Source organism: Trachinotus anak, unplaced genomic scaffold (genome assembly GCF_046630095.1).
Source record: "Trachinotus anak isolate AG129_WGS33_773 ecotype Australia unplaced genomic scaffold, CSIRO_AGI_Tana_v1 ptg000014l, whole genome shotgun sequence".
NCBI lineage: Eukaryota > Metazoa > Chordata > Actinopteri > Carangiformes > Carangidae > Trachinotus > Trachinotus anak.
In genome coordinates this window covers 7,623,760-7,642,605 of record NW_027273865.1, presented here as the reverse complement: position 1 = coordinate 7,642,605, position 18,846 = coordinate 7,623,760, and the positions used below count along the sequence as shown (strand labels likewise).

Sequence of the window (18,846 nt, the reverse complement as noted above, 5' to 3'; positions counted from 1 at the left end):
TGAAGCTGTAACTTAGTAACAAAGTTCATGACTGCATCTTTTTTTTTAATTTTTAAATGATTTGTTTCTACATAATTGAACCCAACTATTTTCATGCAATCCCTATGTTCTATACAACACCTATCTAAGCATGACTGATAAGCAGAAACAGAAACTGACCTGACCATGGGAATCTATATAAAAAAACCTCACAAAAACATTTTCAAAGATAGCACATTTTTGATAGACATTTTTGACCAAACACTCAAAATGTAAAGGATTTAGGTCACTCAGCGAAGGGTAAAAACAATAACAACTTGCATTGGAAAAAGAAAGGAACAACATGAACAGCTGATAATGTATTCAAATCCATCAGCTTTTTGTTGCCATTTTACTCTTTACTTTTTTGCATGGGGCTTCGTACAGGCAAATGTAAATGTACATAGGTGTATGCATAGTGTTAAGCATTGAATCCAACACACATTTCCAACGCTGTCTCGAGAGGACAGATAACATACAATAACATTAGAGAAAAAAGTCTTAAAACCCCAAATTTCATCAGCACAAAACTAACCCCCAGTGCAAATATGTGTGAAAATGTTAAATTACAGCAATACCAAGCATTTAGTCACTCAAAAAAACCATTGCAGTCTATCAATGAAAAAACATGCATTAACATCTCATCGCCTTGCACTGCAAAAAAGCCCCGGCTTAGTCTCTAAATGTCCCTCTTGAATTGGATTTTCAAAATTGAAATAAAGACCTTATTAATATGTATTAGAGTCATCGTAATGATCTCTAATAAGCCTAAAAGACTGAATGATAGTTATGTCGACCATATGCTAATACCACAGTAGATTAATGACTTCATCACTTTTAATGTCCCTCACTGTCACCGAACCTCAACTGAGGTTTACTAGACTCAGGATTATTATCAAAAGCGTTTTAGCAGTTTCCGAGGCATCCATGAATGCACCGGGAACATGTAGGGAACGATAGTAGCGGTGAGTCCAGCCCCTGGGTGGGGATTTGTGTGATTGATGGTCACCTCCCGAGAGTGTTTCATGGACTCGCCCCCTCTCTCTCCCTCTCTCTCTCTCTCTGAGCAGGAATGTGAAAACAGGACTCCAGGCAGGCAGCGCCGCATGTCTCTGCGCCGCACGGGAGTGAATAATCGATCATCGCCTCGGTTAAATGCATTGATTGGGAGGAAGTGATTGGTGTGCGGAGTCTGCAGTCACTTTTTGGATTTACACTCTGAGGTCGATCGCATTTCTTTTCTGTTTCCCCTCGACTGAAGAAAAGTTTGCTTGGAGAGCCAACATAGCTGGAGTCCGCGGATGGAAATAAGCTCTCAGTGTACTACACCGAGCGCACCTCATTCCGGGGCTCCCTCAACATGTAAGCCTTCTTCTTCTTTTTCATTTTCTGTATTCACAATCCCGACAGTGGGAGCACTGCGATAATACGACGTGTTTCTTGAGGTCACCCCTAACGAAATACCACTGTCTGTTCCTGGAGTGATTGTTTCTGCGGGGACTTGAAGTGTGTCTCCTCAACTCAATGTCCAGTGTAGTGGTACTTCATGGGTATTTCATCATAGTCTCATAACATGTCATAACCTGTGTTGTTTGTAGTTATGCTGTGGTCATTTTAAAGTTCCTTATATGATTGATATTGCTGATGTCTTGAAGGACTAACACTGCCTAATGTTAAATTCGCAGCAGCTATACTTAATAATACTACTTCTTCCAGTAAAAGGCTGCTTGTAAAGGATTACTAGTTCTTGTTATGCATATTCACTGCTGCCTTAAAGGTGGTGAATTTTTTAACCCAATGACTTATATATAAATATATATTTTATCATTGCCTAACATTTCTATATGATAATGGATTTGTTTACTATTATTTAGTAATCAAATCATAATGGTTCTGTATCTATATTAAAAAATTATGTCTGTTATTGAACCATGACCACTTTTGCTTGTTTGTTATTCTGCTTCTTTCATCATTTAAGAAAAGTCTAACTAATCAGCAATCACTCACAAAACCACATAAGGCCACACTTGACTGATCATGATATTACTGAAGGTCTGTTAATGAGTAATACGCTCTTACTTGGATACTTTCATACCTATGATCCTTGTTATCGAGTTATTGTGTTTATGCTGCATCAATAAGGATGGGTGACAGGTTTATGGTTTCGAACTGTGATTTTTCACATTATTCCAAAAGCAAACAACTTGTTCCTGTGTAGGATTTCTCTGTCAGTGCTCAGTCTGGATGTTTCTCTTCCTTTTGACAGGGACCCGGAATCACTGAGAAGGTGAAGACTGCAAGTGTTAAATGCTCACTGCAAGGCTTCCCACAACACAGCGACTACTCATATAACTGCTGTCAGTTCAGGGACTGTGTGAACCATTAGCAGACTGTTTACAATGGCGTCTAGTCTGACGTGCACAGGTGTTATCTGGGCCCTGCTGTCCCTGCTGTGTGCTGCAGCCTCCTGCGTTGGCTTCTTCATGCCCTACTGGCTGCTGGGGACACAGATGGACAAGCCCGTGTCCTTTGGCACGTTTCGGCGGTGCTCCTACCCGGTGAGGGATGAAGAGAGGCAGGCCACGGTGATGCTGGAGCAGTGTGGGCGCTACGCCTCCTTCAACGGCATCCCAAGTCTGGAGTGGAGGATCTGCACGGTGGTGACGGGCGTGGGATGCGGCCTCCTCCTGCTGGTGGCGCTCACAGCTCTGATGGGCTGCTGCATCTCTGACCTCATCTCACGTACTATTGGCCGTGTGGCCGGTGGCATCCAGTTTGTTGGAGGTAAGATCACGTTTTTCAGTTTTTCTGTGCATGTTTGTGTATCCAAGCAGCCCTGACACTTGCTTCACGGTGTGGTCAGTGGGTGGATTTCATCTGACTGAGGGAGTACAGTACAGAGGCTGTGATTACAATCATGATGAGCTCTGGGAATATGAAGTTTTTAACAGTCAGGTCACATACTCCTTATGCTTTGCTTTGCATTTAAAGACTACCGATTCTCTCTAACCCCTATGATATAGATGTTTGTATAGATTTGGGAGGTTTTAATGTATGTAATTAACTTTTCATCCAATTAGTTTGGAACACTTCTACTCTTTGTGTCGTTTATGAAACAAAATTACATTGCCGGGGGAAATAAAAAGACACAGAATTCCTGATAATCTTGATAAATTTTACCTCTGTCCAACTTCTGCCGTCGGCCCTGTAAAGCCATAATTTCCTCAGATATCCAGGCTACACAGGAAATGAAAACTCTTCCAGTAAGACGCTGGTCGTCTTACTCACTTAATGATATTGGGTCAGTTTACATTTTTTTCTGTAACTCATGACCACATTTTTAAAGCAGCATCCACAGTGCTACAAGCTACAAAACTTGGTACAGTCACAAACTGAATTGTTGATTTCACATCAAGTGTGCAGGTATTCTGTGAATGGCGTCTGTTTAATTAAGGCTAATAAAGACAGATGGGCTCACATACTCTAAATATAGTGGAACATATCATTTGTTGAGGAAGATCTCTTCAGAGCAGAGCCTCAGAGCTTCTTAGTACCTTCCTGCAGTCTCTTTCTTATGTCCTGCAGACTTTTGGCATAAATCCATATCTTTTGTTTTTAGTTTGACTGATGACACGATGGAAAATCGAGCTTCATTTGTGCTACAAGCATTCCCAAAGCCAGTCAGTGTGTTTTTCTACTCTGGGTTTGATCCAGAATGTGCCTCTTAAAGTTGAAAAAGAACCCACGCCCTTTCTCTTTGTGAAAATAGACTTCTGTCGACGCTGCAGCTCTGGCCATGGAAATGTCTTTTTCTTTGTTTGTTTGATTATAATAACTGGACACAGCTCTGCAGGGTGCAAGCTTTGTTTATGTGTACTCTTGGTTTTTGCACATGTGTTCTCCTGGGACACGAGGTCTGAGGGAAAGCGTCCACTGAAGCTCCCAAGTTTCTCTGCCCTAGTTTAAGAAGCTGCGGCGCTCCAGCCCTCTCATTAACTCAGAAACGTTTGCTTGCATACTGTGGCTCACCACTCTGCTATTTACAATCCCCCCCCATCACTTCAGTTTGGCTTTAAAAAGTGATGTGACAGGAAAGCAGGTTGCAGGCAGATTTGACAGAGCTGCCAGGTTTTTCAGAAGGATAAATCTTCAGAGGACCACCACAACGCGCCATGTCCTAGTTCTAAAAGGCTTAGCTACTTAGGAACATCAGTATTAATGATGTATAATATGGAGGATGATTAAGGTGAAGTGTGGCTGGTTTATTCAGAAATGTGCACTTCTATGTAAGGAGAGCTCCTTTTAAGCTCACAGCAGCCATATACATAGAGCATTACAGCAAGCCTCTATTTTTGGTTATAGGATTAAAAAATCCTTGTCTGTCTTTCTTGCGATTTCGCTCTTTCATAGACTCACAATTCCAGACCCACAGGCATTTAGATCGAGGGAAGGCAGGGTCCAAAATACAAGGGGCACCGCTCAGATCTTTAAAGTTGAATGCTGGTGAGCCAAAGGGCAGAGATGTCTCAGATGGGCTAATTGGAAGTGACACAATTGGTAAGCTGAGTGGACTGCTCCATGTATTCTTCTTCTATCATTTACAAAGAGAGAGGAAATGTCGAGGCAGGCAGGGGGAAGTTGGGAGAGAAGAGAAAAAAAAAAAACCCAACTAAAAAAAACTACCTGATGATTGAAACGTTCAGTATTCTCTTCTTATTAACCGAGAACTTCACAGAGAAATAAGGATCCACAGGGGGAGAACCGAAATGTGTGCCCAGAGATACGATCACATCTCAGCGATTAGCAGGAACAGGGAGTGGGAGCAAATGAGGTGTACAATTGGTGAGACGCCGCACGCAAGTTCACCAGATGCAAAGGAGCCTCATGGTTCAACGTCTGATGCCCGTGTCATCCTCCTTTTGTGTTTCCTCCTCTCCTATTGTTGTCCACTAATGAAGAGTGTCTTGCCAGAGAGGCCAGGGCTTCTGAACTGTCACAAATAAAACATGCACTTTATGCCTCCCGGTAATTTATCTCCATCCCATGAAATAGATTAAAGCTGAAAGGCTTTATCAGCACTTTATCTCATTAGCTGCAAACCTGACTCAAAGAATAAGTTTTAACATTGACTATTATTGTTGTTGTTGGTGTTGTTGTTTACCTCTTATAATTCTGTTCTCTCCCCTGTTTACTGCCGGTAAGTTGTTCTAGAGCTGGTTAATTGCTAATGGCAAAGGCCCAGCTTTTCCTCTACAGTTCCAGAGAGTTAGAGTCTGAGTATGAGGGTATGAGACTGTTCTGGCTCATAAATCAAAGGCCCGGGATCTCTGTGCTGCTTACATTAAACAACTGCCTTCGCTGTAGTTCCTTGTGTTGGTTATGCAGCGGCGCAGATTCTGAGCGGCTGTGGCACAGACGGGAGGTTCACACATTGAAAGATTCTTGACTTGGATTTGGTTGTTAGGGATTTTGACTCCCCCACTCCACCCCGCTTCCCCACCGCACTCCTCCCTCCTCTCCACTCCTCCCTCCTCCCTCCTCCTGCAGAAGCATTACCATGTCTCTCTATGGGTGCCCACAAGCAGAGCTGCACACAGCAGGAAGAAAGCTATTTAACATTTGTTTTCAAACCTTTTGTACCGCTTTACATATGTGGGTTTCCCGTCAGCACAATAACCCACCTTAAATTTATGCTTTCTCTTTCCTCACTGCATCTGACAGGCAGTTATGTTTTGACATTTGTCTTGACAGGCTCCCGTCACTGGATGACTGGTCTGCTCCACCACCAGCTAAATATTAGGGACAGTGATGGGAGCCTGGGGCCTCTTGCATTCAGTTTCTAATGGACTTTTTTCAGACTGAGACACCCCTGCTTATAAAAGTGAGACGCCTGATGTGCTTATGGGGCGCTTCAGGAAATCTTCGGTTATATCTCACAGACACAAACCTAAAACGTAGCTTTCTCATGTCACGGTGGTGCAGGTGGAGCTTGAGAAAGAAGATGAGATCCCAGCAGTCTAGCTCTGATTGAGTTTGTCAATCAGAGCTAGATGCCAAGTTTGGAAGAGAGAGTGGTCAGGAAATGCAGGTTGCAATGGTTGCGCTTCCTACAAAGGAAGCCAGAGATGAATTATAAAGGCCCACTGTAGCTATACCCAGATTGTGTACTATTTGATGTTCTTAGTTTATATGTATATATATATATATATATATATATATATATATACACACACACACACACACACACACACACACACACACACAGTATATTATTGTCTAGGTAGAACTATTACATAACCTGAACTCTCTAAACATTGACTTTCTGCCTTTTCTGCTTGATTTTCTTGGCAGGAGTCACTGGCTTTGCTCATTGTTCTCCAAACTTGCCTTATATCTCATTCTCATACTACAAAAGTTGTGATGATTCTGCGCTGAACTTCAAACACATTTGAAATCTGCGGATGTCTGAGAGGGCTCAGGTCCTGGCTCAGGCTGTCTCGCTGATCTGATTGAATTTACAGGTCTCAGTGATGGCTGCGAGCGGCAAGTTGGCTCTGACACCAGGATTTTGTTTCAGATCTTAAAACCTTGTCTGAGATGGTCTAATTCAGACACAGTGCGACTGACTTTAAGGGATTAATAGGCTTATGCCAAGCCCAACCATAGCTTTAAAATGAAACCACTAAATCATTTAAAATCTGGAAGAAAAACAATGCAAAGATGCCAAAAGCAGACTAGTGTGATCTAATTCTACTCATACCTGATACAAACCTTGGCGCTCTGTCTTCCAAGACAATAAAAGATGAATCTTTTTCCACAACCAAAGAGCAGCTGGATTTCAGAGATGCCTTTGTTGTGGAATAAAAGCTGGAAAAGGAGGTTGTTTTTTGAAGAATCAGATTCAACACATTGTTAAGGCCAAACACACTGAATAGTAAACTGTTAATTTTTTTTCATTTAGTAACATGAATTGCAAATGTGGAGCCAGTTCATTTCACTGCCAACTGTACCCTGTTCTTGCCCTTTCAAGACAATCAATCAATTTAAGACTGTTGTGATCCAAAAAAAACAAAAAAAACAAAGGTCCTTAAGATTGATTTGCATCATTTGAAGCCAAAATAACACCACTAGTCACATTAGAGAAGCAGTCATAAAGCATTGTTCCGAAACATACCGGAAATCTTTCAAACGTATTGCTTTGACCTGCGGAGAATGTCAGCTGGATTGAAATAATTTTAACGCTTGATAAAAATGTCACGAGATGTAGCTGCTCAAGGCCGCAGCATATAGGCTGTTTTTTATTGAGAAGGCGTTGAACTGCCTTTGTCCTTGAAACTGAAGGCTAAATAACAAGACAAACAATATGATGCACTACGGGCCTTTTTCGGGGAGTTTGTTGGGACGGTATGTAGGGTACAAGCAAGAGGACTTGATATAGTAGTAAGCTGCTGCTGTTTCAGAGGAGGTGTAGACCTATGTGGTGTACTGTCCCATAGGGATGTGAAAAAAAAAAAAAAACACTTTGAAACCGCTCAACGCAGCATATTTCTCTGCCATAAGGGAAGGTTATGGTCAACAGGGAATCTATGGAGTCTAATTTTGTCTGTCATTGTTGGGAGAAGTACCAAGGACTCTTTACAGTTTTTGGAGGGAGATTAGATGCCATCAGTGCGTGATGGGCTAAGAGCAGTTACTATTGATTAGAGACATTTAATGTCTATTACATTAAATATTACCCCACGGTTCTGACAGTTTTTGATGAAATGAGATCAGACAACTATGGGTTTTGACATGAATCTCTGCTTTATGACGCTCCCCTGTGAGGTCTTTTAGAGAGAAATGACAAACTTTAAATGTATTTGACATACATTTTTCTTTTGACCTGTTGCAAATCTTGTGGTTTTGATTTTTTTTTATTTCTTCAAAGCAGAATAGAAGAAATAGCTAAAGCTTTAAAGACAGTGAAAGCAGAAACACAATTGATGTAGATGAAACTGTATTATGATGCTTTGTCTGAAAATAAAGGACGTGTTTGTGGGGGGAAACAGTAAGAATGCGACACATTGGCTCAAGCCTCCGCAGTGTACACCAGCGTGCTGGCCACGCTGCTTGAATACTTCCCACACCAGCCTCTGCTAAAGCTGCAGTTGATCTGAAATATCAAATAATTGGCTGTGTTGCCTTCTGGGAAAGCTTCTCCGTTTCGTTTTCTGGTTGATTGGCTCTGTTTACACCTCTGTGCCAGCATCTCGTTTGCCAACTCTGGTGTGGAATGTCAGTAAATGAACAATATGAAGCCACAGACAAGATACACACATAAAATACGTTCAACTCTGGGCTTATATCCGTTACGTTTGCCTCCATTGTAAGTGTTTCACTTCTTTGAGTAACTAGAGTTCCCCCAGAGGTAGAACCTGAAATACAGTATCCAGGTCATCCAGGCCAAATGAAATTCAATTTACCACATCTGTCTGCACTACTCTATAGCTGAAAGTGTAGGTCAAAGGCATGAGCATGAACAATACATTTAAAGACATGTAAATAAATTACAAATGGGCCGCCATTGTGACTTCCAAAATATTGCCAAAGGCCATTTGGCACAGGAGTGTGTTGTCCTGTTTCAGAGCCATACCAGCACAGCCAGGAGCTTTGTCCTTGTGTCAGCTTTGCAAGTTCTTGCCAGCTGGATCCCACCCAGTCCCAGAATGTGTGCTTCCACTCCCCTCTCACCACCAGCACTCATTTTCAAGAGGTACAACAAAATGAAATCACATCCATATGAGGAAGGCTTTGGGATGAAGAGCTCATGTTTCCACGGGAGTATTCTGTCTGGAACAGTGTCTCGTGACAGTCATTGTTTAATGGTGTCGGATCACAAGACATTTCCGGGGCGATGGGTAAATATTCCCTGACGTGCCGTGTTATCCCTTCTACTTCCAAAACCCTATCTGTATTCCTTCCTCCTCGAAGGCCTGCCAGGTTGATGTGATGATGATGAACTGCACTGTCTCATCTGCCATGTAGGCATTGCATAAAACTAATGAGATAGCACCGGCCCATATGTTTGAGAGAAAGCCAGGCCTTTTCACTATGGACAGGAGCCTTGTGTAATGGTTTTTAGAACGTTATCTTGCTCTTCATTGCTTACATTTCCGGCCACTGATGGTTAGAAAGCGAACATCTTTTCCTCTGGGTTGATTGATCACCTAAAGTGCAGACCACTCTTGCAACTCTGTAATGCGCTATTTTTGCTCAGCATACAGTTCCGTCAAACCCCCACAACCACCACCACCACCACGAGGGTGTTTGGAGTCAGAGAGCAGCGAAACGTAGCCTTTGCACCGTAGGCAGTCGTTTTTTTTTCTCCAACACTCTGGTCTATCTTTGTCCTTCACCCTTCACTCACTTCTCCTTTCCTGACCATCATTTTTCAGTTACTTCAGGTTACCACTCTTTAACTCTCTATTTCTGACTTGTTTCACCTTTCCCCTAATTTTGATTTCTGTGCATCCCCCTCTGTGTCCTTCCCCTCTCCTTCTCAATCTCTTTCTATTGCTCTCCTCCTCATGGTGCCTGTTCACATTGCTGTCTGCAACAAACAGAAAAAAGTGTGGATTGGGCCAGTACCCAGTGACCCGAGGAGTGGACGTGGGCTCGGCCAGAAAGACAGAAAGAAAGAACAGATGAAAAAGAGTGAGACAGAAACGGAGAGAAACAGGGCGGAAAGCCCAGCATCAACAGGGATTTAGTTTTTGTCAAACAGGAAGTCTGGGAAACCAAAGGACAGACAGAAAGGTTATTTCAGTCTGTTCCTCTGTTAAGTCATTGTTTTCACTGCCATAGTAGCAGGCGTGCTGCATATTGTGTTGTTTTTGTCACTGGGAACAGAACTGTTCCAGAAAACGTGTCTGGTGTATCTGCAGTTGTGTCTGGCATTAATGCAGCCAGAGCAAGGGAGCCTGCAAGTTGAGGGGAATGAACACATTTGGGAAATTAATTTGGTATTGCTGGAACTATTGATGATTAAATGCTTAGTCAATTGATAGAGAATGAAACAGCCCCAATTTTGATAGTCAACTAATTGCTGATTTGTAGGTAATTTAACAAACAAAAATGTCAAACATTTGCTGTTTCCAGCTACTGAAATGTGGATATTCTGTGTTTTTTATAATTATAACTGAAGTCGATTTTGTTTTGGAGGCTGATGGTCAGACGGAGCAAACAATTTGATTGTGGCCTCTGGGAAATCAGAATTATTCAACAAGAATCAGCCATGCTATTTGCTCTGAGATGCTTTGCTGAGCCACAGCAGTACTTTGAGAAAATGCTAACCTCAGCATGCTGACATGATCACAATGACAATGCAAAGATGCTGATGTTCAGCAGGTGTAATGCTTATGTGTGTTGGCCATCTCAGTTTAGAGTGTTAGCATACTAATTTTTGCTAATTAGAACACAACACAAAATGCAGCTGACCCTGATAGGAATATCATTAATTTTACAGAATTGAAATTTTGACTTTTTTTTTTTGTGCTAGATGAATCAGTTAATCTTCTCAACCAAATTTCATGATAGTCCATCCAATAGTTGTTGGATCACAAATGTGAACCTGCTTTTGGCTCAAGAGGAAAAGCCAGGGGATCAATGAAGTCATTAGGATTCAGCTTCTAGGTAACGTGAATGTCTGTGTGAAATTTAACATCAATCTATTCAATAGTTGTTCAGATATTTCATTGTTGACCAACGCGGTGGACAGCCTGAGTGATGCTGCCAGGCTGCTAGCGTGGCCGCAAACATAACTGACACATGCACTGATTATGAAAAGAATAGTTAATTGTAGCCCTCGACCTCAGGAATTTCATTAATGTCTTTGTGAAGGGTTTTAGTTCCTGAGATGATTACTTTAACAGAAGGAGCGAAGCAGACAGAGAAGTAATTGTTAACGCTCATCACGTCTTTGCCGCTGACATCTATAACATTGAATATGTGTGAATGCATGAATCACGGCTCAGACAGATGCTTAACAGATGGCGGGGGCTCTGCTGCTCTGTATCACTGGTGACACACATTGCGGAGGGCATGTTTGATGTCAGCGCCCCAGCCTGTACTTACAGTGAGCAATACTTTAGTCACAGGTAAGGAAACAAAAATAAACCTCCTTCGTTCAGTTTGTGTCGTCTCAGTCCTTGTTTCCGTGGCAGAGAAACACAAAGAGAGAACAAAGGAAAGAAAAAAAACTGTTTTCCTGAACCTCACCACATGTTATGGCTAATTGGGAATGAAGAAGATGGAAAGCCCACATTTGACCCATTAGACATCTCTGACAGAGTCAGAGGCCATGAGTTGGCTGAATAAATGAATAAGTATGGATTGGATAGATTGGGTCTGAGCCCTGTGGGATAAAGCAGTTTGCTCAGTATTCATGCCCTGTTTTACAGTCTCAGAGGCGCCGAGCCTTTAACACTACAGTTAATTATAGCCTGTTCTTCCTAGTGAGGGGGAATGTGGGGTCAGTACTCCTTTTGTGCTGCCTTTTCGTAGGTCAAATAGCAGGCCGGCAAGGAAATATAATATGGGCTGAATGTATGGAAACCAATCTTCAAATAAAATGACAGCATGGAACAGCCGAGCGAGGAGTCTATACTTGGTAAAGGAATCCACAATAATTGCTTGTCTTAAGTCTCTTTACCCTCAAACCAAATATACAATATGCTGCAAACATATTCCATATTCCAAAGAGGCAACATGAACATCCATTTGGTAGTATGTTATTTATGTCCTTTTCACCACTTAGACTCGTGGATGTCTCATTTAATTTGTCTCAGCGGGTCCAAGTATCTCTGTGCGTCTTATTTCCCAAAAGGCCAGGAATAGCTGTAAGAGCTGCATGAGGAGACGGAGCTCTCATGATAAGTAATGTGTGGAAAAGAGTGGCCTCTGTCTCTGGGACAATTAGATCAGGGTTGGCGTTCCGCTCTGGGAGAGAAGCTTCGTCCCTCAGTGGGTCACTCGAACACATATGGACGGCAGGGACAGGTGATGGTGGTGTAAAAGGCAGCTGAAGGCCAGATCAGAGGAGGACAGGGGTCACCTGCGCACATGCATTTGTCCGTCATGTCTGTTAATGACATGATGGCGGCAGTTGAGTGTGTGAAAGGGACATGTGCTCTGGTAAAGTGTGAATTCGTTGCTCCTTGCATCTCTTTGTGTTTTCTCCGAGAGTGCCCGTAGCTTAGCCTGAATGTGGCTGAGTGTATTAGTGTCCTGTGTGCTGAGGCCAGAGCCTGCGTTTGCTGTCTGCCTTAAGGAATGCTGGGAATTTGGGGTAAATATATTCCCTTGCCCCCTCCCCTCCCCTCTCTCAACTTCCCGATCTCAAGCACCACTACATGTTTAATATGAGGGGCTTTTAATGAGCATGTGTTGCACAATAGAAAGTGTTTGAGCTGAATAAACTGTACAGCTTTCCTTTTGTTGTCTTTACGGCACTGGGCTAAAATCTATATTTAGCCTGGGATTGTGAATGATAACAGAGTCAAGGATTTTTCTGTTATGAATTCAGCTTATATAAATTAGAGGCGGCAAAAACCCTCGAGAGAACGAGTGTTTGTGTGTTTAGTGATCAATACAATTATGACTTCATTTGAAGGAGTGGTGTGGGCTTTTTTTTTTTTATTTTTTTTTTTAAGCCTTGCAGAAAATGCACCTTCAAAGGCACCTTGGTGTAGTAATAAGCAAAATGTCACTCCTGTCATTATCATAAAATGACAACCCTGTAATTGTGCTGGATGAAATTATGTCTCAGGGAAAAAAAAAAAAATTGTGCCATGCTTGAGTTTCTATAACGCTGTGACAAGCTGAACAATAATCTCTATTTTGTGGCCCACAGCCGTACTTGTGGAGACTGGGAAAGGGTTTAATGTTTGGGTGGAAGGCGTCGCAGTGTGAGTCCAGTTTTGCTTTGCTTCCCAGACTCTCATTCCAGCTGGTCAGCAGCAGTTGGGTGGGCTCTTCCCATTATAGGATCTGGTTTCCACAGCAGCAGGGGGTGCAGACCCAAAGGAGAGGCATGGAGAGACAGAGAGAGAGAGACAGAGAGAGAGGGAGGGAGAGAAAGAGGAGGGAAGGTCAACATTTGGAGAAATCCCTGGAGTCTTGTCAAAGTCACTGGTGTGTTGCTTAAGATGAACAAGTTAAGTTCATCTTTAGGTTCAAGAAACAACACACCACCAATCTGCTGAGAGCCAGTTCATCTCCCAAAGTCTATTTTTACCCTCCACGAGCGTAAGAAATGACTGTAGTCAAGCATCAACAGTAAAAAGGCACTTTGTTGACTGGCCTTCCCCTGAACCCGAAAGGGAAAAACAATCAGCGACAACAGCGACAACTGCAAGATGTAAACAAAGAAAGAGCTTAAAGTCAAGCATTTACCTGATCTAGCCAGCGGGCGAAGGCTGTGAGATTGTTCTGGAATAAGAGGCCCCAAGATGGGACGCCCATTCAATCCGGTGTAAGACAGAGTGTCTGGATGTATTTCGAGCCGGTCCAAAATGCAGCTCCTTGAAACCATAACACAAGGTCTCTGGAATGCACAAAGTGAGCCTCATCCCAGGGAAAGCTAGAGGAGGCTATAAACAGGACAGAAGAAGTGCTCTATCCATATTTGTATGTGTTTATGAAGATGGGCAAGAGCCGCTGGCCATATATAGGATTGTTGTTGGAAAACAGCGTGGTGGAAGAGCTGCACGGAGCTGCCCGAGGCTTGGAAGCTATTATTGAATGCCTCGCAAAGACAACAGTTATCATAAATAAATTGGGAGTGGAATAATGTTGGAATCTAAATCAGAGGAGCCTGTTTTAACAAGCTGGGTCAGGTGCGGTTAACAAATAGGTGTATGCTAGGTGGGGATAATGATATCAGCAGTGATACCTTATCTCGTTCCTTACCTGTTATAAGAGCGGAGAAACATTAGCAAGACAGTCTGCCCTCCATGCCCGTGCCGCCTCTTCCTCTGCTGCTTTCATGCACTTTATTACCATTAGTCACATATTCTCTTTTCTGTTTTCGTTTCCTTCTTGCTTGACTCATGTGTATGTTCTTTTTTGCTCGAACAGAAACAAAATGTCATGGAGAGCTCAAAGGAAAAGCGAAAGCTGAGAGTTCTGCTCCCTTCCAAAGGCAGCACAGGAACAAAGGTAGTCTTTGATCCAGCACACTGACTTTGCTCTCTGCTCTAATTCTGCTTCTGGACCAGTCTGAGCCCCGTGTTGTTGTCCTCCCAGGCCTGACAAGCCAGCTACACCCAGCTCTTGGTCCCTAGGCTTGCCATGGGTCCCCATGGTGACAGCGACCTGGCTCTTGTTAGTTAGACCATAATATTACAAAAAAAGTTCTTCCGGGCGTGATTTAGAGTCGTGCTGTGACTGAACCCGGGGCTTCTTAATCACACACTCCCGCTATTGCTGGAGCTGGCTCATGAGTTGACGTCTCTAGCGGGTGGTGTTGTGGATGAATCGAAATGATTAGATATGAGTTATTCTCTGGCTTTATAGACTCGCAAACATAATGAAAACACCAATCTTCAGTGAATAGCTCAAAGATAATGCAAACACTGACCACCATCATTTGTCTGCTTTGTGTCGGTGCTTTCATTTTACATAAATCGTCGCTAGACAAAGCAATCTAAATCCATTCAATAGCAAAAATGGGATCAATTTATAATTTTTTTCTGGCAGCATCTGAACCGTTTTAGTATCCCAGATCTGGAAAAAAATATTGATTTTTCTATGAAACACATGAACCCCATTACAGTGTTCACACTCTGGTGTTATATAGTCTAACTGTAGGCACCATTACTTGGGCAAATTGGAAGGAAACCAGAGAGGGTGTTACCTGTTAAGGTGAAGCAGAATGGAGGATTTGTAATAACAGAGTGATTATATGTGGAGCCAAGCCCTGAGGAGCTGAAGAGTATTGCTCTGCTGCCATTGATATCATTCACATCTAGTTATCTCCTGCACCGCCAGCTAAGAATTGATAATTAGTGAACGTGTCGCTATCATGACTCTTCTGATAGTGCTACTCCAGTGCTGGTCCTTTGTTGGCATTCCCCTCAGGGAAACTCCTTTTCCCTGCTTCCTGATGCCTCCCCGTCTCTCTGCTGGAGCACGTAAACACAAGAAAAGTGAAGATACGGCTTTCATTAGAAAATTGTCAGAATGGCTTTTCAAATTGAATTTGGCTCATTCACAAGGCAGGCATTTGATGTGACTATTTCAGGGTAAAATTATACAAATAAAAAGGAGATTCAGCTGATTGCCTGTCATAACAACACAGTTTCAGTGGCTGGCTGGTGGAGCTGTCCTGATAAAGTGAGAGCAGGTTAGAAGTCGACGTTGCTGAATATCTGTGAGAGCTGCTGGATCTGAAAGTGAAGTCCTCCAGAGCCGTTCTGCCCGACGCGTTTCAGCCTGACCATGATGTGCCTCGCCATCTGACATTTGAAGATAACCACAAAGTAAATGGCTAGCTGGTATGTGTGTGTGTGTTTGTGAGTGTTTTTCAAACAGAGAGCATAGATGCTGAATGGCTCATCATGTGCAAAGAGGGAGATAATAGAAGCCAAGAAGTCACAGGCACTCAGGCCTGCTGATAATCCAGTGCAGGCTGTCAGTCACACAGCAGAGTGGACAAAGCGTAGGTTGTACTATGCTGATTGCCTGCTTGATATCTGATGTGTGCTTTGATGTTATACCCATGTCTTTCTCCGACAGTTGACTGGGCCTGAAATAAATTGTTGGCCATTATTGTTTTTTCCACCTCTGTAACAGCTCTCTGGTGTGAGGTGGCAGAGGTGGCTATTACAGAGGTAGGTGGGTTTGACATCCGTCACTCAGCGGTCACACCGAACATCAAACGCAAACAGCAGTGACATCAAGGTTAGTCTTGAAGCCATCCGGCAAACTGACCCATGCTGCATGTAGACAGTGTCAATAAAAGCACAGAGACTCTGCAGTACCCTGCTGGGTTTTGAGCAGTAAATGTCCATTATTATCTCAGCATCTTCCCCCTCCAGCCTCCACTGTGTCTGGAGCTCTGCGATCATTTAGCTTCCGCTTCCTCAGGCAATGCAGTTGAAGATGAGTTATCCATTATTTTGCCTGTCAAAAAAGTAGAGAAACAGCCGAAAAGCATGTGGACTCACCGGCTGCTGATCTGTGCTAGAAATGTCCTCCAGGAAATGAGCAGGGTTTTATTATCTATCTGCAGCGGATGCTTCCAGTATGATTAAACCAACTTTTGGATCCGACTGCAAAGCAAGCGCTGCACCCCTTAATGAAAATCAAGTGGCTGCTCCGTTGGAGAAACGAGCACATCTGTCTGTTCTACAATGGTTTTCTGTGTGTCTGTAGAAGTGCTGCATGCTGGTGCAAAATGTCCAGACAGGAGCTCTTCATCTTACACTGTTGTGCCTGGAACCAAAACCCAGATGTTTACCGTGGATGTTTACATTACTGAGGACTTTTCTGCTCTCAGCATAACTGCACTGAATGTACCTTCATGTGCTGATCGCTAGTTATCTGCAGGAAAAAAAATGACGCCACCTGAGCTCAACTGAAAATAGTTTTTTTTTTTTTAATTTCTTTACAGCAGCTACTGTAAAGTCTTTCTCTGGGGAGGTTTCCCCTTAAATCTGCCAGCAGTCATATAACTGAGTTAAGTATTAATATGACTGTATTCACAGTGAATTCATGATTACAAATCCGTGGTTTAGAGAGACAGAAAAACAGTGTGAAATGAAACCTCTAGGGTTTTAAAGGAAATCGGACAGCTTATTATTTTAAAGGTCTGCGTTCCCGAGGGTTGTGCTGATGTGAATCTCACACACTCTGCCTCTTCTTCGTGCTCTCAGTCCAGAGGAAAGATGAAAGAAAAATGGCAAATATATGGCTAGTTGGTCAATCCACAACTTTGTTCTCTACTCTCCAGAGATAGTTACAGTGAAAGACTTGAGAGGAGCTAAGCACTTATTCCTGAGCAGCTGTTGGCCAGCTACAGGCAACTGGTGCATGGAGATCCCCCCCTCCCCTCCGGTGGCATTGCATTCAGTTTGAAAAGGCGCATTCATACTACACACACACTACTCCAACAAAAAAGGCACTGGTGTTTTACAATTACTTTCAGCATAGTCATGGTGAAACAGTTTTCGCTTCTGAAAGATGGGATAGAGGGATAACCAACAAAGCCAAATGTAAAAACTTGTGTAGTTTGATAAGAAAACCAGATACATAAATGGGACGAAGTAAGTGGGGTGTGGTTCCTATAAACTCTGTTGGGCAAGACTGTATGATTTCCTTTATAGAGAGAAAGAGTTTCCTTTCTGAAATCCAGTCAGAAGCTCCCCTGGGTTTTCACAAACATCCTCTTTCTTGGAAAGCAACTGAACAAAACAACAATTCAAAGCAGACAGCTTGTACAGAGGTATCACGGGGATTTAAAGGTGTGTTGTCGTTGAGACAAAGTATTCAAACAGCCATCCTTCCCACTGCTTATTGATGGGCTCTCAGCAGGGCGTCGTGAGTCAGGAAGACACCTGCCCCGAGCCACATTAATCTGTAATCACGATCAAAGCTCAGATCCATCAGCTGGAAACCTGCTATAGTGTCCTTGCTCTAAGCTTTGTTGTTTTCAGCATGCTCTCCTCCCCTTGGTGAGCCCTGCAGGCAGTTACATAGACGGCAAGTGGTCATCGTGGGGGCGCAGGGTGGAGACGCAGACAAAAGCAAGCATCAGGCCCGGGCTTGTGACAGGGGCGTCTGCAGGACTTATTGATCTTTGAAAAGAGATCTTCATCCTCTCTTGAGCTACCGTCTGAACACAGTTTGTCTCTAGTGATGGTGAGCTGCGCACTCTGGATGTGTTTGATACTGTTTCTCCACAATCTGCATTCTTCATATACACCACTTAATCATTCTCTCTCTGACATCCAGCCATTGACCTTCTTTTGTCTTCTCTCTTAAAAACCCACCAAATGATTGAGCCCACACCATGTGCCTGGCAATTAAGGAAACCCCCCCCCCCCCCCCCCCCCCTCCCACACACACACACACACACACACACACTCTCACTCACACACATCTCGCACCTTGGCTAAACATATCCTCTAACATCCTCTTCTATCTCAGTGCCTTGTGATAATTACCCCGCTGTTAGACCTTGAGCTTGAGAAGTAACACCTAACCAAGGGCAACGTGTCACGTGCAGAGCAGGGCTGTGATTCATTGGCATGTATATGGCTGGCTGTATATCTTCAAGGAAGCAGTAATAGGTGGGGGCGGTGAGGTGAACCTGGGGAAAATGGGCTGCTGTTGCTTGAGTGGCTGCTAATGTGAATCTTTCCAGTGATACTATTAAACAGCTAGAGAGACGATCTGTTATTATTATGTTCTAATGGCCTGAGCAATACAAATGAAAAGCCTAAAGCTGTACATGGGTTTTTCATGCTCAATACTGACGTGTGTAGGGGCACAGCTCATTTCACAGAGGCCAAGGTGACACCTTCAAATTGCTTGTTTTTGTCCAACCACCAGTCTAATACCGGAGGATATTTAATTTACGATGATACAGAGCAGAGAAAAGTGGCAAATCCTCACATTTAAAAACCGGAACTAGTGAATGTTTGCTTAACAAATGACTTAAACAATTCAATTTGAGTCACTATGGGATAGCTGATTTTTTGTTTCAGCAGTAGATGTGCATGTCCTCTATCTCAGACGCTGGCTCTCATGTTGGCTGCTCCACTTTTGAACTAGAGGAAAATACTCCAC

General features: G+C 43.1%; 1 protein-coding gene across 2 annotated transcripts in view; it reads left to right on the top strand.

Annotated features, from left to right (window-relative positions):
• The first annotated feature begins 1,067 nt into the window (after positions 1-1,067).
• The window catches only part of LOC139631960 (LHFPL tetraspan subfamily member 6 protein), a 43,876-nt gene continuing 26,097 nt past the window's right edge, over positions 1,068-18,846 (top strand). The window contains exons 1-3 of one of the 2 annotated variants that reach the window (XM_071496651.1): positions 1,068-1,380; positions 2,285-2,802; positions 14,134-14,214. In XM_071496651.1, the coding sequence (XP_071352752.1) occupies positions 2,418-2,802; positions 14,134-14,214 (466 nt within the window). In that variant the 5' untranslated portion in view covers positions 1,068-1,380; positions 2,285-2,417. The remainder of the gene's footprint in view (positions 1,381-2,284; positions 2,803-14,133; positions 14,215-18,846) is intronic. The other variant, XM_071496652.1, reaches the window with a different exon arrangement.